Source organism: Larus michahellis, chromosome 9 (assembly GCF_964199755.1).
Source record: "Larus michahellis chromosome 9, bLarMic1.1, whole genome shotgun sequence".
NCBI classification, from domain to species: Eukaryota; Metazoa; Chordata; class Aves; order Charadriiformes; family Laridae; genus Larus; species Larus michahellis.
Window position 1 is genome coordinate 4,417,261 of NC_133904.1, and position 15,985 is coordinate 4,433,245.

The 15,985-nt window shown below is 42.4% G+C and overlaps 1 protein-coding gene across 2 annotated transcripts in view; it reads left to right on the plus strand.

The window, feature by feature from the left end:
* The window catches only part of ADAMTS17 (ADAM metallopeptidase with thrombospondin type 1 motif 17), a 187,474-nt gene extending 173,440 nt beyond the window's left edge, over positions 1-14,034 (plus strand). For both annotated transcript variants that reach the window (XM_074601294.1, XM_074601293.1), the window contains 2 exons: positions 11,059-11,236; positions 13,569-14,034. In XM_074601294.1, the coding sequence (XP_074457395.1) occupies positions 11,059-11,236; positions 13,569-13,720 (330 nt within the window). In that variant the 3' untranslated portion in view covers positions 13,721-14,034. The remainder of the gene's footprint in view (positions 1-11,058; positions 11,237-13,568) is intronic.
* Positions 14,035-15,985: the final 1,951 nt, after the last annotated feature.

A 15,985-nucleotide genomic window follows, 5' to 3' on the forward strand; every position in this document is an offset into this window, starting at 1 on the left:
GGCCAAGGCCCTATTGTTTGAGTTCCTTTTCTCCAGTTGGCTGTTGGACTCATCTAGGGTGTAACTGAAGAGGCAAGATTATATGGCAGGAGCAATTCTCCACAACATTTTTACGGATCTTTCTTCATTTCCAGTTTTACTTAATTTTTTCACTATTTTATATGCCTTGACATACTCTATTTCTGTCCTGTGACTGAAGTACTGTATTTCAAGCCAATAGCACAGTTCAGGGATCCCAGTTTCATTTTTTTGACTATTCTCCTTTTAACTGGTATTATATCAAGGAAGGTACAATTACAAGCAAGACACATTAGCTCGTTAGTGCTGATTTTCACAAGGGTGTATTTCAGCTTTGTGGGCAGAAGTTAAACATGCAACTTCTATCCCTCAGGCAACAATTTAGCTCATTAACCTCTTATATTACATAGCCCAATGAAAAGATTTTTAGAAGAAGAAAAGATACATAGAAGCCTTGTGATATATTGGCTTTGCCATATTTTTTCTTTGCAGTTACAGTAGATGCTCTGTAAATACTAAGGCCTATATTAATTTCAGATAACCCAGCGTAAAGCCAGGGTAACTGTCTTTCATTCTTCCCTACAGCCCGTTGGCCACAAGCCAAGGATCTCACTCAGCACAGCGGGTCGGATATCGGTCTCCCTTACATTAGTGTAAATCCAGATTAATTCAGCCACTTAAGTTAATGCAGGCTTATGCCAATGCCATGCAGAAAAGAATCTGACCTGCCGGACTGCGCAAGATCTTTGGGTCTTGTGTAGGGACCATCCCAGATTCATGTTCTCAGGTGAAAACAGAAATACGTGACATGTCAAGCTGGGCTTCAACTAGGAGAGAAAGTAGAGGAGAAATCTTTTTCTATCACTTTGCATCTTGTATAACCGCCTGGCACAACTTTCACTGGATCCAGAAAGATTGTACACTCCAGAAACTGGAAAGTACCAGTAAGGATCAGCTTGGCAAAGTGTGATGTTAAACGATATTCTTGTTGCCAAATACTGTCAGCAGTGATAAAGCACATCTGAAAAATTACCTATAGCCACCTGCCCTCCCTGGACATCAATAGTTGCCAATTTTTTTGCAGTCTTTTGCTCAGCCTATGAAATGCTGGCTATGGGTTCTCATCCCAGGAGAATATTAACAATAGGGAGGAAAAAAATCTAATTTCCTACAAGAAAAATACTGGGTTTGTGCCAGACATTGAGGTGTTTCATACTGACGATCAGCAGTCATTCATCACAATGGGTGGTAACAAGGATTTTGTAATTGCAAATTAATTGTTTTGGCAGGATTACAGTAGATTGTTGGGGTTGTTTTTTGGGTTTGGGTGGTTGGGTTTTGTTTTTGTTTTTTTTCAAAAAATACTCTATAATCTTCCAGTGCCAGGAAGGCGTGTTTTCCGAGTTCCAAATGTTTGGGAACATCAACAAAATCCTCTATACGCCTCACTTTTAATGATTAATTCACATTACATGATAAGAAGAGTAAATCAAGGACAGCTGTGGTTTGAGAGGTATGTTCAGAGCTGTTATAAATATAGAAGCAAACTCTTCTTTGTTCTAACATTCATTACAAATTCATGGCTTGACCCGCCATCTGTTTATGATAAAATATGGACAACTTGTTAATTCTTCATAAAGGTCATAACTAAGTTCATCTTCTTCTACCTTGGAGAAAATAACTTTTCTTGATGAATTGAGAGAAAACTCCGCAGGAGGGATGGTCGCTTAAAACTGCAGTCACACATCACAGCTGACAGACCCTTTTCTGCCGCTTACTCACTTTGGCTCAGCAAACAACTTCAGGATTGATGGCTGCTCGTGAGCATTCAGCACCACAGCTAGAAACTAATGTTGGAAGGTTGTCTACAGGCCTCATTGATGCGAGTCAGTTGTTCTCCAGAAGGTGACAGAGCTGGATGTGACGGGAGAGGACCCAACAAGCTTTAGTATTCAAACCCTCTGCTTCTCTGGTCCTTGGCACGACCAGGAGCCAGAGCATCAGTGTCCTAAAATTAACTACTGCCCCTATAGATGCTCTGAGTTGTACTGCTTATTGTGGTTCCCCATGGTTTGTTCCTCTGGTGCATGATCGCTGATGTGCCAACAACAGCCTTTCTTGCCACCAGCTAATCTCACAATACCCTTGGCTACAGAGGATGAGAATAAATGGCCCAAAATTGGTTGGATATATCAGCCGAGGACGCTCCTCAGTTTGGCAAAGTTGTTGCCAGTATCCTAGTAAAAATTTCATGCAGCCCTTTAGAAAGGAAGATGAAAAGTCATAGCCCTGCGTTTCTGAAGTAGAATGGTACCCTCTTGAGTTATGATGAGCTAAAACCATCGCCTTTAGTTTAGGAAGGTGAGGAAATGCATGGAAGAAAATAGATATCTCTGTGAGAAAAAGCTAGTGTTTGTTTTACAAAGCAGAAACCACCCCTCTCTTCTGCTGCAGTGAAATCAATTTTGTTCGTAATACTGTGGGACAAATCACTGACCCACCAAAGTCAATGGCCAGCTCCCAATGACTTCAGCGAGTTAAGGATTTCAGCATAAAATGAAGATTCTGGCACATGGCTTGCAGTTTACACGACAGAGCTCCAAGGCTATTGGTTATTTTTTTGTCATCTTCACTGTCAGCGCAAGGCATGCTGGAGTATTCTCTGTTCCCTTTATGATTGTATTCCACAAACTGAAGTGGAAGAGAAATGAACCATCCTGAATCCAGAACAAGGGTTCTGAGAAAAAAGACTTAGATCTTTGAAGTAAAAGCCTCAGAAGGGGGAAACAGGAGGGGAGACATCTCCATGTTCTTGCAGCCAAATCTGTCACCTTGGGCTGCGAAAAGCCCAGCTCAAGGCCCGTCTTCTGCCTGCTGATGAAGTGGCATGTCGAAAAGAGGTTGGAGGCTTCTAGGAATGTTTGTTGTACTCCGGGCATCACTTTTAGATAATCCTTTACTCTTAATACGTATGCTTTAAGAACAACTTTTACCTTGGAATTTTCTAGGAATGTGGTCCCTTAATTAACTGAAATGCTAACCATTTCCTCATCTGAGAACTGCATGGGTTTTCTCATGGAATTTCCATGTCTTTAAGGTAATTACAGCTTTAAGAAAGAAAATCTCCCAGAGTAATACATCCTTCAGGAGTTACAATCAAAGAGCTCCCTGGGCTGTCATGAATGGTCTTGCCACCGCCAAGTAGAACTGATTGCTCTGTTGTGGACAAACTTAGAAATATCGTTTTCGTACCTCCACTGGAAATATGCACTTTAGGAAAGAAAGGAAAACTTATGTGAGTTCAGCTCGTACTAACTACGGGCTTCTGTACGGTCATGGGTCCATCACTTAATTGAATTCACATCACTGAGTCCTCGCCATCGGACAGGTAGGTGCCTTGTTTGGGGTAGTTGTTAGGCTCCATTGTCAGTCATTGTAACACAGGCAGCTCCAGGTAGTAGTTTTATATCACCTTTCCTTAGTAAAGGCTGAATTGCCCTTTGAAGCGGTGATCTCTCTCTGCTGACTGCAAAGAGAACCTAAACAGAGCTAGTTCAGTAAGACGAATCCCATCCCTTTTGCTCTTTGATTCTCTCTCCCCGCATCTGTGAAATGTCTTTAGCTATGGTCAGAGGTGTAAATATTGCGTAATGGCACTAAAACAAGGTTGAGCCTCTACCCAGACTTGCGCTAACTGCCAGCCCCAGTCGATGCAGCCGTAGTTGGAAACCTAGGCATGGAAAGCGAAGAGATGCTGACTACAATGGTGGCTGGCCGTGTCATTCCCCTGGGGACTGTGAGCTACAGAAACCAGGTCCTGCTCATGCCTTTGAGGCAGTGACTGCTCCTTGTTTGCACAACAATTCGCACAGCTCATCTCTGCTGGAGTTTCTGGGAACTTCCATAGTACAAGTTATTTTGATGGTTCCTTAGTAAAGGAGAATGTGCTGCAAAAAGACCATATTCGTCAGTGTTTTGTTTGAAGTGGAGCACGTTCTGTCACAGTGTTATTGTCTCATGTTCCAATACAGACTCCAGTGATCCTATTAATTGGAAGAATAACTTTTCCTTTTTGATATTTTATATTTAAAAGCCTAGTTCATTAAGTGCATTTTTTTTTGTTGGAGAATTAAAGCCTCCCACCAAGATCAGTGGATTGGAAATGGAATTCCATCGTGACCATTTTACTCTTTTTTTTAATGTGAAAAAGAAGAAAGCATGAAAGACAAGCCTGTTCAAATATTGGCATTCATTTTCTCTGAGTTACTCTGAGATGTTACAGTGTCTAGGATCCTGTTTTTAAAAATATTAACAGTAGCTAATTCACCATTTAAAGTTTGTACTACTCACCTGAAGAGGTTTTTGCCACTTTTTAATCCTTACGACACGCAGTATGTATCACTAGCAGTCTTCCCAATAGCCTTTTGAGATTTATAATGACTGCTAAGGCGTTAAGGTGACAATTTTTCAGCTCATCTTTGAAGAGCAATTAGTATCAGCCCGCTGGTGATTGATCCCTTGTTTGACTGTGCAAAGAGATGAAATGCAGCGTTAGTTCAGCATCATATATTTCAAAGCTGAGCAGCTCCCTGTCTAGAGAATGCTCAGGCGGGACTGAGATAATGGAGATGAGCAGCCTCTTGCTGAAGTTCAGTAATCCTAATGGAGTCCTTAGTTTAATTACTCTTTTTAATAAGTTGCATTTTGATAGCACTGATCGTTAACTGATGAATAACTAAAATATGTGTTCAGTGGAGCTTCAGTTCCCAAGATATTCTTTCAGGCTAACATCTGCAACAGGAGTCAGTATCATTTCCTTGCAGTTTTTTGGGTGGAATAAACTGTGGAATATTTCCACTTTGCACCTGCCACAGATCAAAACATGGCACAGGTGCTGTAGGTGGCATGCTAGAATATCGTACCCTATAGGCAATCCCGTACCATTTCACATTGCTGCTTGATCCTGGTCTTGAAATCCAGTTTGAACGTTTGTGAGAAGCAAATTCTGCCTGATTGGTATAATGAATCGGATGACATTTCCTCATTAGCATCCACCTGGGCTGCATTGCACAAGTACTTAGGGGCACTGTCACTCCCCAGAATATTCACGTATTCAGCTCTTAATCTCTGAACTCTCTGTACACAATGGAACTTTTCAGAATAGCAAAGTCAAGCTTAATTATTCAGTGAGACGTGCTGGATGTACTGGTCAGGTCTTGTTCCTTAGGGTCATGTGTTTGAAAGCACAGCTGTAGGCAGTTTGCAAGGATTGCTTTTCTCTTTTCCTTCTAAGATACTGTCACATCAGCCATGAGCATTTTCTGCTATAATTTATTGTTTCTTCCCATACTGAGTCAGAAGGGTATGCATTTTTTCTTGGCCAAATTAAACAAATCAGTCATTTCACAAAAGTTTCCAAATGAAAGATTGTTGTAAGCAAGACCAGATATGTTCTCTTTACAGATCTGGGGTTCAAAAAGGAGAAAAAAAAAAAAAAACCAAAGAAAAGAAAAGAACAAGGAAGCTTGAAAAACAGCCTACAGTTTGCTTTGGGCTAATTAGATCTTATCAGAGAAAAGACAGGAATTTCTTTCTTTAGCATGATGCCATGGTGAAAATTGAGCTGGTGTTTATGAAAGCAAGTTGCATGCAGCTTTTCAGCTAGAACTATAGAGTTTAAATTAGTGATACTCATAAAAAGCCTGATGTTAAGGTGTACGGAGCACTGACTTTCAGAGCACACACATGCATGCTATTAAGGTCTCAGAAACGGAGCAATTACAGGACATTTGTCATTCATCTCAGATGCCATGTTAGAATGTTATTAATAGGAACTTATCTTGCTTTCTTTCGGACTTTCATAGAGGCAAGAAATAAGACCCCTGGGGTGAAAAACACTCTACCCTATCCTTAATGCCTTGAAATACTTGAACTCTGAAGTCAGTAAAGCATGACTCTGAATATTGGAGCTTTAGCCATCGTGTTATCCTTGGCTTCAGCAGCTTTCGGCAAACTGGGGACAAACCAGTATCTTTAAACATCAGATGACTGCAGACTGATGAATCAAGAAAAAAGCATCTTGCCTTCAGCTTAGTTATGACAGTCATCTTGAACTATATCTCCCTCCCTCCAATATCTAAATATTGGAGTATGTTTAGGATCGGCTGAAGGGATGCTATGACCTTCTGCTGGGAAAAGCAAGTCTCTTACAACAAAGACTAACATCTATCTCTTAGAGGTCAGAAAAGTGACATTTTTAAAGGTGACGTGGTCTAAATGCATCCCTGCCTAGCCAGCAGCCCTCAGCTAAAGCATAAGCAATGCTTCATTACCCCATTCAGTCCTGAACAGATCACAGCCTGTCCTCTGCAGTGGTAAATCTGTACCTTTTGCTGTCCCCATTAAGCCTCAACACAGGGATTCTTTGGACTGGCTCTCGTACGTGCTCCTCCTGCTGCCCAGCGGCAGCCCTGCCCTGGCTTCATTCGTTCTTATTCCTCTCTTTCTCTGGCTATCTTTTGGGGATCAGGAGTTGATGAAGACCCTGACAGATCTCAGCACTTACTGTAAATTCATTCTATTTTAATACCTAATATTCTCCTGAGGCATTTGCTTTCAAAGCAATTAGACATCTGTCAGCGCCTTTGGTGGATTTCAAGCTTTCATATCAGTATCCTAAGGTGGAAATAGCATTCCAGTTGAAAAATCATAGCTTGGTCTTAAGGTTGGAGTTTTTCAGTAAGTAAATCTTCTTTAAGCTGATGAATGCAGCTGCTGCCTTGACAATTTGTGAGTTTATTTCCTTCTGGATATCCCCACCGGCTTGCATGCTACTGCCAAAGAATGTGAATGGAGGCATTTTTGTCTTCGTTTTGCCTTCTCAAGCAGTGTTTGAACTGGGAGTTACAAAGGCTCTCATTAGGTTGGCTTTTTGTAACTGTTCATTAACCCCCTCTTTTTTACAGTGCTGAACAATCCTTTGATCTTTGTGTGTGGGTGGATTTCCAATTTACAATGGCTATATTGTCAGTTTAGTGCATTATGGTTAAATTTTGCATATGCATTTTTCTGATATGCCGGATGGAAGGAAAAAACCACTTCTTTGTTTGACACTGGCATCTCTATTCAACCTCTTGTCCGAGTCCCCAGCTTCCCGGAGTAGGCAAGTTGCTTGTGGGTTTTCTCTCAGTACTTGCAGAGCAGCTCAGGTGGCAGGCAGAGATCCACACAGCTCCAAACTAGGTTCCAAAACCGGTCCTCCACGTTCACAGATCACTTTACCCCCTCATGGCATCAAAACATGAGCATATCTTGAGAGTTACATCAATACTTTTCAGAGTGTTTTTGTTAATAACAGTGCAACAATTGAATATTTGCCAAAAAGTCCATTGTCCCTCAACGGCATTTTAAATACAATCATCGCGGTTTCACCATGCAGCACTGGAGCCTCCCCGTGTTCTGTACAGTGGGACTGTACCAGTTATACAGAAGCTGGATCAGGTGCTGGGCTATGACAGTACTTTTGCCCCCGCGGCCCCGGCCGCACTCTGCCACAAGCGATACGTTCTCTCTGGCAGCTGTTGGCTGCCTGGAAGTTCCTCTGGTTGCAAGAAGGGCACAGCACCTTTCCTTACTGAAACTGCTCATAGCCTGGGTCCAAGTCTGAGGGTCCTGTATCAGAGGGCACAGGGTGAATCTAGACCTGAAAATTGTTCCGTGGGTATGCTTACTTGCTCCATAAATATTTGGGAACAGAGAGACCATAGCAATGCATTTAGCTGTCCAGAGTAGGAGGGAAGGTATTTAGGGGAATTTGCTGTTCAGTTGGAGTTTGATTTTTATGCCTCTTTTAATGATGTCCTCTCTTCATAGTGCAGCATGAGTAACAATTCCCCCTTTGTATGTATTTTGTATCTATTCCTATTTCCTATTGAAATTCCTAGGAAAGAGGCTATCCAAGTACAGAGTTGAAAATTTCGTCTTAAAATAAGCCAGATGTCCAACCTTCCTTTAGCTGCCAAGCCCAAAAGAGTTCAAGAAAGATGTTAAAATCTGTCTTCCTGGCTGTGAAAAACTAATTGCATAGCATAGGTGATGATCCCAGTCTCCCAGGAGAAGGAATAAAACTGCTTCGGGCAAAAACTCTGCTGTTATTTGTCTAAGGATTGGAATTGGCAGTGTCTGTGGAAAAAGTTTCATTGCTTGCCCTCCTTGCTGGTTAACAAATGCAGAGACAGGAACACAGACAAAGGTAGGTGAGTGTCTGTACATTGGTATCTGAAAACCTTATTCACCTTATGAGAAAAATGCTCTTTTCGTTCTTTCCTTCTTTTTTTTTTTTTATTTTTTCCTCTCTCTTAAGAGCATTCATAAGCACGGGGAGTGCCTCAAAGCCAGACGCAAAGGTTTCAGACTCACTATTTTACAATCACGTGAAGGAACCCCATGGCCTGAATGGGTTATTTTATGCCTAGGTGATAAGAGCTATTCTGATTGTAAAATGGATGTACAATTCAGTCCCCTTGCAAAGAGTTTTGTGAGGATTAAGATTAGTAAAGCACTCCAAAGACTGAAAGTGCCGTTGAAATCCTGAGGATTAGAGGTTGCATATGACTAGTGAAGCGGAAGGGCCTAATAGTTGCATTTATCAGGATAAAAATTGTTAACTTTAAATCCAAATGTAATGGCCATGCCTGACTGGCTTCCAGACTGGTAGAAGTCACTGAGGGCACACTGTGCTGGGAAGAGCAGAGGGACACCCAAGACTAACAAAATGCCTACATCTCACTGCAGAAGCTGAAGTTATGGAGGGGTTTTAAATAAGGGACTGTGACGATTGCTTTTTGTAATAGCTCACTGTAGGGTATATAAGGGAAGGGCTCATTCAGCATAGTCCTAAATACCATAACCATTGTTGAGGTATTAATAGACAGTGACCAAATTTTGAGGTAAAGTCAACACCTGAAAATCTAAGTGCAGAAAATCTGTCGTAAACTAGTGTGTTGACCCTAAATTGAACTAAGAAGGATGTAAAGGAACAAACAAACAAACAAAAAAGTATTTAATTTAAAATAAGCAGTTACAAAATGCATGTACAATTTTAATATCGCATGACTGCTACCTTCAGAATACAATAATTGGGTCCTGGAGGGGGCTGCGTAGCTGGAAACACAGAGGTAAACTGCTCACCAGGATGCCTTAGTGGCAAAGTCCAGAAAGAATATGAGCCAGAGATTGTTCTGAATGGAGAAGCTCAGTCCTAGAGAAAGGCACTGGGAGAAAGAATAGGAATACAGAGCTGGTGGGGAAAATGAAGAGAAAAGCAAATACAAATTTGATGAGTACTGCAAATACGAGAAATCTGTTTAATAAACAGTCATTAATGTGAGTGACTAAAGAATAAAATTAGATAGAGTCATCATTCTATTTGACAACAGGCTTCACTGATCCTACAACTCCTGCTACCCAGAAATAAAGAGTTCACATTGTACAAATGTATTTCTGCACTGGGTTGTCCGAAGCAGGACTCCATCAGCTCTACTTGACATGGTCCTGTTAATCTGAGGCCATTTTTTATCAGGCCTTTCAGGGATTCACACAGGAAGCTCCCTGTGCTCCAGCCCCGAACAAGCTATACTTCTTGCATCAGATGATCTTTGAGAAGCAGCAGGGGTTTTTGTGATACTTACAGAACAAAATGACCCCAGCTTTGCTGTGCTCTCACCCATAGTTGGGAGAGGTGGAGGCCTGTGTACATCCATGAGTTCTTTTGCCCCTGTGTCCTAGCCTTACAAGCATCCACACTACTTACACATCCTTCGTACTTGGACTTCAGCCCAACCTCAGTGGTGCACATCTTTTGAGCCTCTTCCATGTTCGGCATGCCGTTTTTAAGAAGTACCACTCTGAGGCGATAGTGTTTTTCAGGGAGAGAACTCCAGTGCCCTGACTTTGTTCAGGAACAGCAGAGGAGAGAAAGCATGATCTCTTTGACATCATCCTAATTATATCTCCTGAGTTTTCCTCCACCTCCTTCTCTCCCCACACACAGCTTGTGTGTGGCTTTAGCAGAAATAGGAACCGTACCAAAGTCCTGCAACCCATTGTTTCTTTATTTTAAATACAAGGTTCTTTTATTAACTCCAGCTGGTGCACCTCACTGTGCTCACTGTGTTTGCTTTATTAAAATTGAACAGCGTGCAAGTAGGACATTGTAAATCACAAGTGACTGGGCCAGAGGAAGAGGGAGGGAGAGGTAGGGACTCCAATTGTGTGACAACAAAGAGAGCATATAAAGAGGCTGGGCCTCCTGACTAATAGAAGCCAAAACTCGTGGAGTACAATTTGCAATTGCTCCCAGGAGGACAGACAAGTGCCAGACAGTTAGCAAGGATAGATGAGAGTGAATACTTGAATACCTGATGTGTTCTCCCGTATACTGGAACAGAGCTTCTCTAGAGGTCCGGGCATATAGTAGAAGCTGCCTGCCTCTGCTGTAATCTTTGGTTTTATCTTGTATTGGTGCCTGGCAGTGGTCGTCATCTCTGTGGAGGAAGCCTTGTTAGACCATCCAAGTCTTGGAGAGAGCTTTTAAAGCAAGGCAACCAGTACCACTGGGTCCCTCATGGAGAGGGAGGTGGAAGCTGCTCATCCATAATGAAGCAGTGTACGTTTTCCAGCTTTGCCTCTTTGTGGAGGGAATTGCATTTCTGCCTGCTTGAACCTCACGGATATCCACAAGGACAGTCAGTGGAGATGGACTCAGAGCAAGTCCAGACAGAAAGACAACAGCTTCCTTCCCTGTGCCAGGACAGTTCCTCTGCTCACAGCACTCCCTGAAGCTGCAAAATCGTCATGGACAAATGCTGTATGAATGGTCCCTGGTTGACATGATGTGCCTGTTGTTGAGTCCTCAGCACGACAGCGAGCTGCCAGCCTGCTGCAGACTTCAGCTCTGGCAGGGATTTTTCAGGTGTATGTGTGTGTGTGGTTTTGAAGCTACTCTGCTTGGACCATGTCTCAGTGCCTTCTCTCCTCTAGTGCTCCTCAACCTGTGGGAAAGGCCTCCAGTCCCGCGTGGTCCAGTGTATGCACAAAGTCACCGGGCGCCATGGCAATGAGTGCCCCATCCTGTCCAAGCCAGCGGCCTACAGGCAGTGCCACCAAGAGGTGTGCAATGAGAAGATAAACGTCAACACAATTACGTCGCCCAGACTTGGTGAGTGAAGGGGGTGGGGGGGGAAGATGCCACCTGTGAAGGAGCAGACAAAGCCCAGGGTCCCAGTGTGATAAAAGTGGGACTTCAGAGGATTGCCCAAGGCCAGAAATTAGGAGAGCCCCCCGGCCCCCTGTCAGACTCTAGACTAAAACTCTAGTGTTGATAAGTCCTTTTATCCATCAATCCCTGCCTCAGACTTTGCCCAAGCTGGAGCGCTCAGCCGTGGATAGACCTGAGAGACCAACAGGAGCACACAAATGGTGGGTGGGTAATTGATTGATTGATCAGAGAGGTGAGGGAGCTGACAAGCGTATCTTTCTCTGTCACAAACACCTTCACCCCCTGCTTTCACTGTGGTGAGTGTAAAGTACGATAATTTATTCATCTGTGCCCCAAGAAAAGTACATGACCGTGATAAGTAGAGCATTGCTGTTTAGTTTTCTTCTCCCTTTTCATTTGCTGACACGAGAATGTGGTTTGATGAATTAATTTGCCCAGGGAGGCAAGAGAGCATCCAGCCTCCTTCTCTGAACCCTTTGATTTTCTATCACTGTCCTTTTCCTCACCCTCCCTGCATCCCCTGTGTACCTGGCTGAGATGAGAGTATGGTGATAAGCCATCTGTTTCCTGAAGCACCTTAACACTGTATTTAAGAAATGGCTCTAGTTAAGAATGCTTCTGTTAATACAAAATTGTGGGAATCCATGATTTTCCACATCACTTTTGTTTAGTTTATAAGGGGATAAAAATATATTTTCCCAACTTCAGCCCTGTGTGTTCAGCCACAGCTCCAAGAACCAAGCTGGTTTCTTTACATTTCACACATCATCACCAGTCAGATGAAGCTAACTAAGCCATCAGCTACACTGACACAGCCTCATCGGTGCCTCCCATTACCTTTCAGTACAAGGGGCTGGCTTGTAAACAATGCTGCGAAGAGCTTACTGGAAAGAACAGCCTTCACCCTCTCAGCAGAGCCAGTCTTCCAGGCTAAGAAGCCTCCCATACACATGAAAAGGCAGAGCTGCTAAGTAATAGAGAACCATTTTCTAATAGCACTGTCCAGTATTAAAATAACACTTAAAAGTAGGACTGGACCTGAAGCTTCTGAACTGAAATATGTTTCCTAAAAGTTTAACAGATGTTTAAAAGAATATGGGAAACTTTATTCTTGCAAATGCAGTCATACTGGGGAGCTTCTAACCTCTTTTGTTCAAGAACATATGAGAGTACTTCCCAGATATTTTAGCACTAAGAGCATAGTGGAAGGAAAACATTTCATTTGAGAAGTAAGCCCTTGATACACTGATGAGACAAGAAATCCATCCTAATTCACATTTTAGGACAAAGCAATAAAAAGCTCACGTGTTTAGAAGACTGAGGAGGCTCAAGTCCCTGCTGAAAGTAATCTGCAAGTAATTTGGGATGCTTTTGTTTCTAAACTGGTCTTGGAATCACAAGGGCCAGAAACAGTAATATTTGATATTAGCAGAAAGATATATCCTTGAGTGTTTTGCTCTTCCTCCTTATAAACAAATTCTCATTGGATTATCTTTAAACAAAATTTTCTGTTTTCTGCAATGGAAACCTCACAAAAAAAATTATACAGAAAAAAAATCCAGTAGTCTACAAACCACAAACCCCATGCTGCCTTGTCCCCGCTCCAGAATGTTCTTCGTCCCAGTTAACAGTTTCAGAAGTATCTAAGTGTGGAGTTCACCTCAACGGGTTTTTACATCTGTGGCCAGTGTCCCTCAGTGATGACAAATTCAGAGGGGGTTTATTCTGTTCCTCAGGCACCTGACCCATGTCGCTTCCTAGACATGCTTACTTCATGTAAGTCTACATGTCTTCTCCTACATGTCTTACTTCACAACCTATGAGGAACCTTGGACCTCTAAAATGTTAGAGTCCTAGCCTTGGTTGTGGCTCAGTGTCCTTCTATTATATGAAGTCTCTCATCTCAGATTCATAAGGTCTATCTTAGATGTTCTTGCAAGATGAGTAATTTATTCAGCCACGTCATGTTTTCTGAACACTCTGCCTGGCTGGAACCATAGTTAGTGGGGAGTGCTGCAGATCTGGGCCTGTTTGTCACTGAGGCAAAATACGTACAACATGAGGAGGCTTGCGCTCCCCAGCCGTGTCCAGCTACACCCTTGCAGTAAGCACTTCCAAGAGCCTGGTATTTCAATAGGAAGAACATCATCTGATCTCCAGTGCTGACAGCGAGATTGGCCCTTTCTTCCCTCATATGCAGTGATTTTGATCACACCTGCAGTGCTGTTCTCTGGCTAATCTGCTAGTTTCTCCTTTCTTTTCTCGTCCAAAGCTGCTCTCACGTACAAGTGCACAGGCGACCAGTGGACAGTGTACTGCAGGGTGATCCGGGAGAAGAATCTGTGCCAAGACATGCGGTGGTATCAGCGCTGTTGCCAGACTTGCAGAGACTTTTATGCAAACAAGATGCAGCAGAAGAGTTAATGAACCTGTGCTACTTCTTAGGGTATTACAGCTATTTGTATGTAAATCACGGACTAGTAGGTCTGAGTACTGGAACTTCATGAGTTGCTACAATGTGGTGGATTCCAAAGCATACCTAATAAGACTTGAAACTAATTCTATAGACTGGATACCAAAGTAATCCACTCATCCACCTTAAAAAAACAAACAGAAAGAGTCATCTCAAGGAGCCAATCATTCTATCGTATTTTGACATCCTTACATTTTTCATTAATGCTTTTTACTTTAATATATTAAATCACCAGCCACTGGATGGCTTGCTACCGTTACAGGACAAGAGTTGCAAAGTGATTACATTGACTAAGGTTATGGGTACCTCCATGGAGGAAGGCCTCTGGCAAAATAATTCAGCAAAGGTAGAGACATTACTTAATCTTTTAATCTTGGCTTTCATCTGATGTTTTCAATTCCCAACAGTTATTCCACTGTGGAGTGGGCTTGGGGTGACACATAAATGAAAGGCTTAATTTATAGAGAGGATTTGCTGTAAAAGCTTGTGAAAACTGATAGCAGAGAATGGATGTCTCTGAAATTCCTGCAGAAAACTCAGTACAATTATATCCAACATTCCAAGTCATATTTTTAGGGCAACTAATAGGGCCTGCTCTTCTTTCTGATTTAAAAAAACAATCCTCTCTCTCTTTTCCCCAGAATAATATAGTTTCTTTTATGAAACTTAATTTTTCTCTAAGCTTAATGAAATGGAAGCTTATTAACAGTGGTAGATAGTTATTTTAAGCAAGAACCGTTTACATGAGATGTGAGAAGCCAGAAATCATTTCATCCAGAAGAGTTTACTGAGGGATCGCTTGGCCTAATTTCTCTCCAGTTTTTAGAAGTCAATCAGATAACGAGACTGAATGTGGATTTTAAGAGGACCATGAAACTGGATAGGGTCGGTACAGAAACAGGATTTGGAACAACCTTTGTGTGAAGGATGGAGTGGAGAGCAGAACAGGTGTTTCCTGTCTCTTGCTCTTGTATACTTCTGAGGTTATGTAGCCTTTTGAGGCAAAAGTAGTCAGGGATATGAGACATTCAAAGTGTAATCTTGAGCTTGTTGAAGCCATAAGGCTAAGACTTCCATTGCCTTCAGTAAGGGTTAGGATTTTACTCACTGTGTTTTAATGCTTCCTGTCTTACTTTTGTGGTGCTGTCAGGTTTGGTGCTATCAGGTTGGTGCTATCAGAGCACTTAGCAAGTGCTGTGTACATGATACCCTCTTCCATGTCTCTGCACTTTAAACCAAACTCCTCGCTGAGATGTGAGACTTGAAACAGGAGCTCTACCCAGGGCAGAGTTTGTCCCCTCCGTTAGTCCTACAGATGAATGTCTCTCTATCATATCTTGCTCCAACATGTATCATTTTCCTTGCCAGGGTCCAAGGCCAGTTGTGCAGTGGTTAAGTTACAGCCCACTCTTCATGATACGAACAGAGCCGTTTGGATGAATTGTAGCTTTGTACTCGCTCTAGAACTGCGTGTTACTGTTTTATTCTTCGGAGATGGGTGCAGAACTAAGCCCAGCTACTTCCCCCAGCCCCTGGGCCAGCCTGGGTTGCAGCTCACACCTGTCCTCAACTTGTCTTTGTTGCTGTTGCCTCTTTTTTTCAATGCAAGGAGGGCTAAACATATGTTAGTACCTAACATATCTTTAAAGCAACTTTTTCTTCCTTATTACAATCCTTTCAATATCCAGGACCTCACTGGAATAGCTCATTAGCGTTTTATTAAGGGCTACGTTTTTTTCAAGCACAAGGAGCTAATGTTCATCGACAGGCTAATACTTTGTGGGCTTCACATTCGCATCTGTGCTTAGTGGTGCAAATGAGCGTGTGTGCACACATTTGCTGGCCTGTATGCACAAAGGCACATTTGCACACAATTTTTTCTCAAGTGCCTGTCTCAAACAGATCTGCTTTCCAATGCCCCAGATGATTTTCTCTGTCAGGGAAATGATTCCAACTTGTTTTTTATTATACTGGATGTTCTTTTGACATCTCGTAGTCAGGATCAGACCTCCTTCTGTTATTCCCACCCTGTAGCCCAAACACAGAGGTTGTGTAACTATTTAGCAAGTAATCAATGGAAAATGTTGCTGGCGGGGGTGACAAGGAAGATTTAGGCAATACCACAGTGATGTTCAGTTAGGCAAATTAATAGGTAGATGAACTGCTAATGAGAAAGTTCCAGGAGATCGGACAGAACCCAGAGGACCTAATTTATG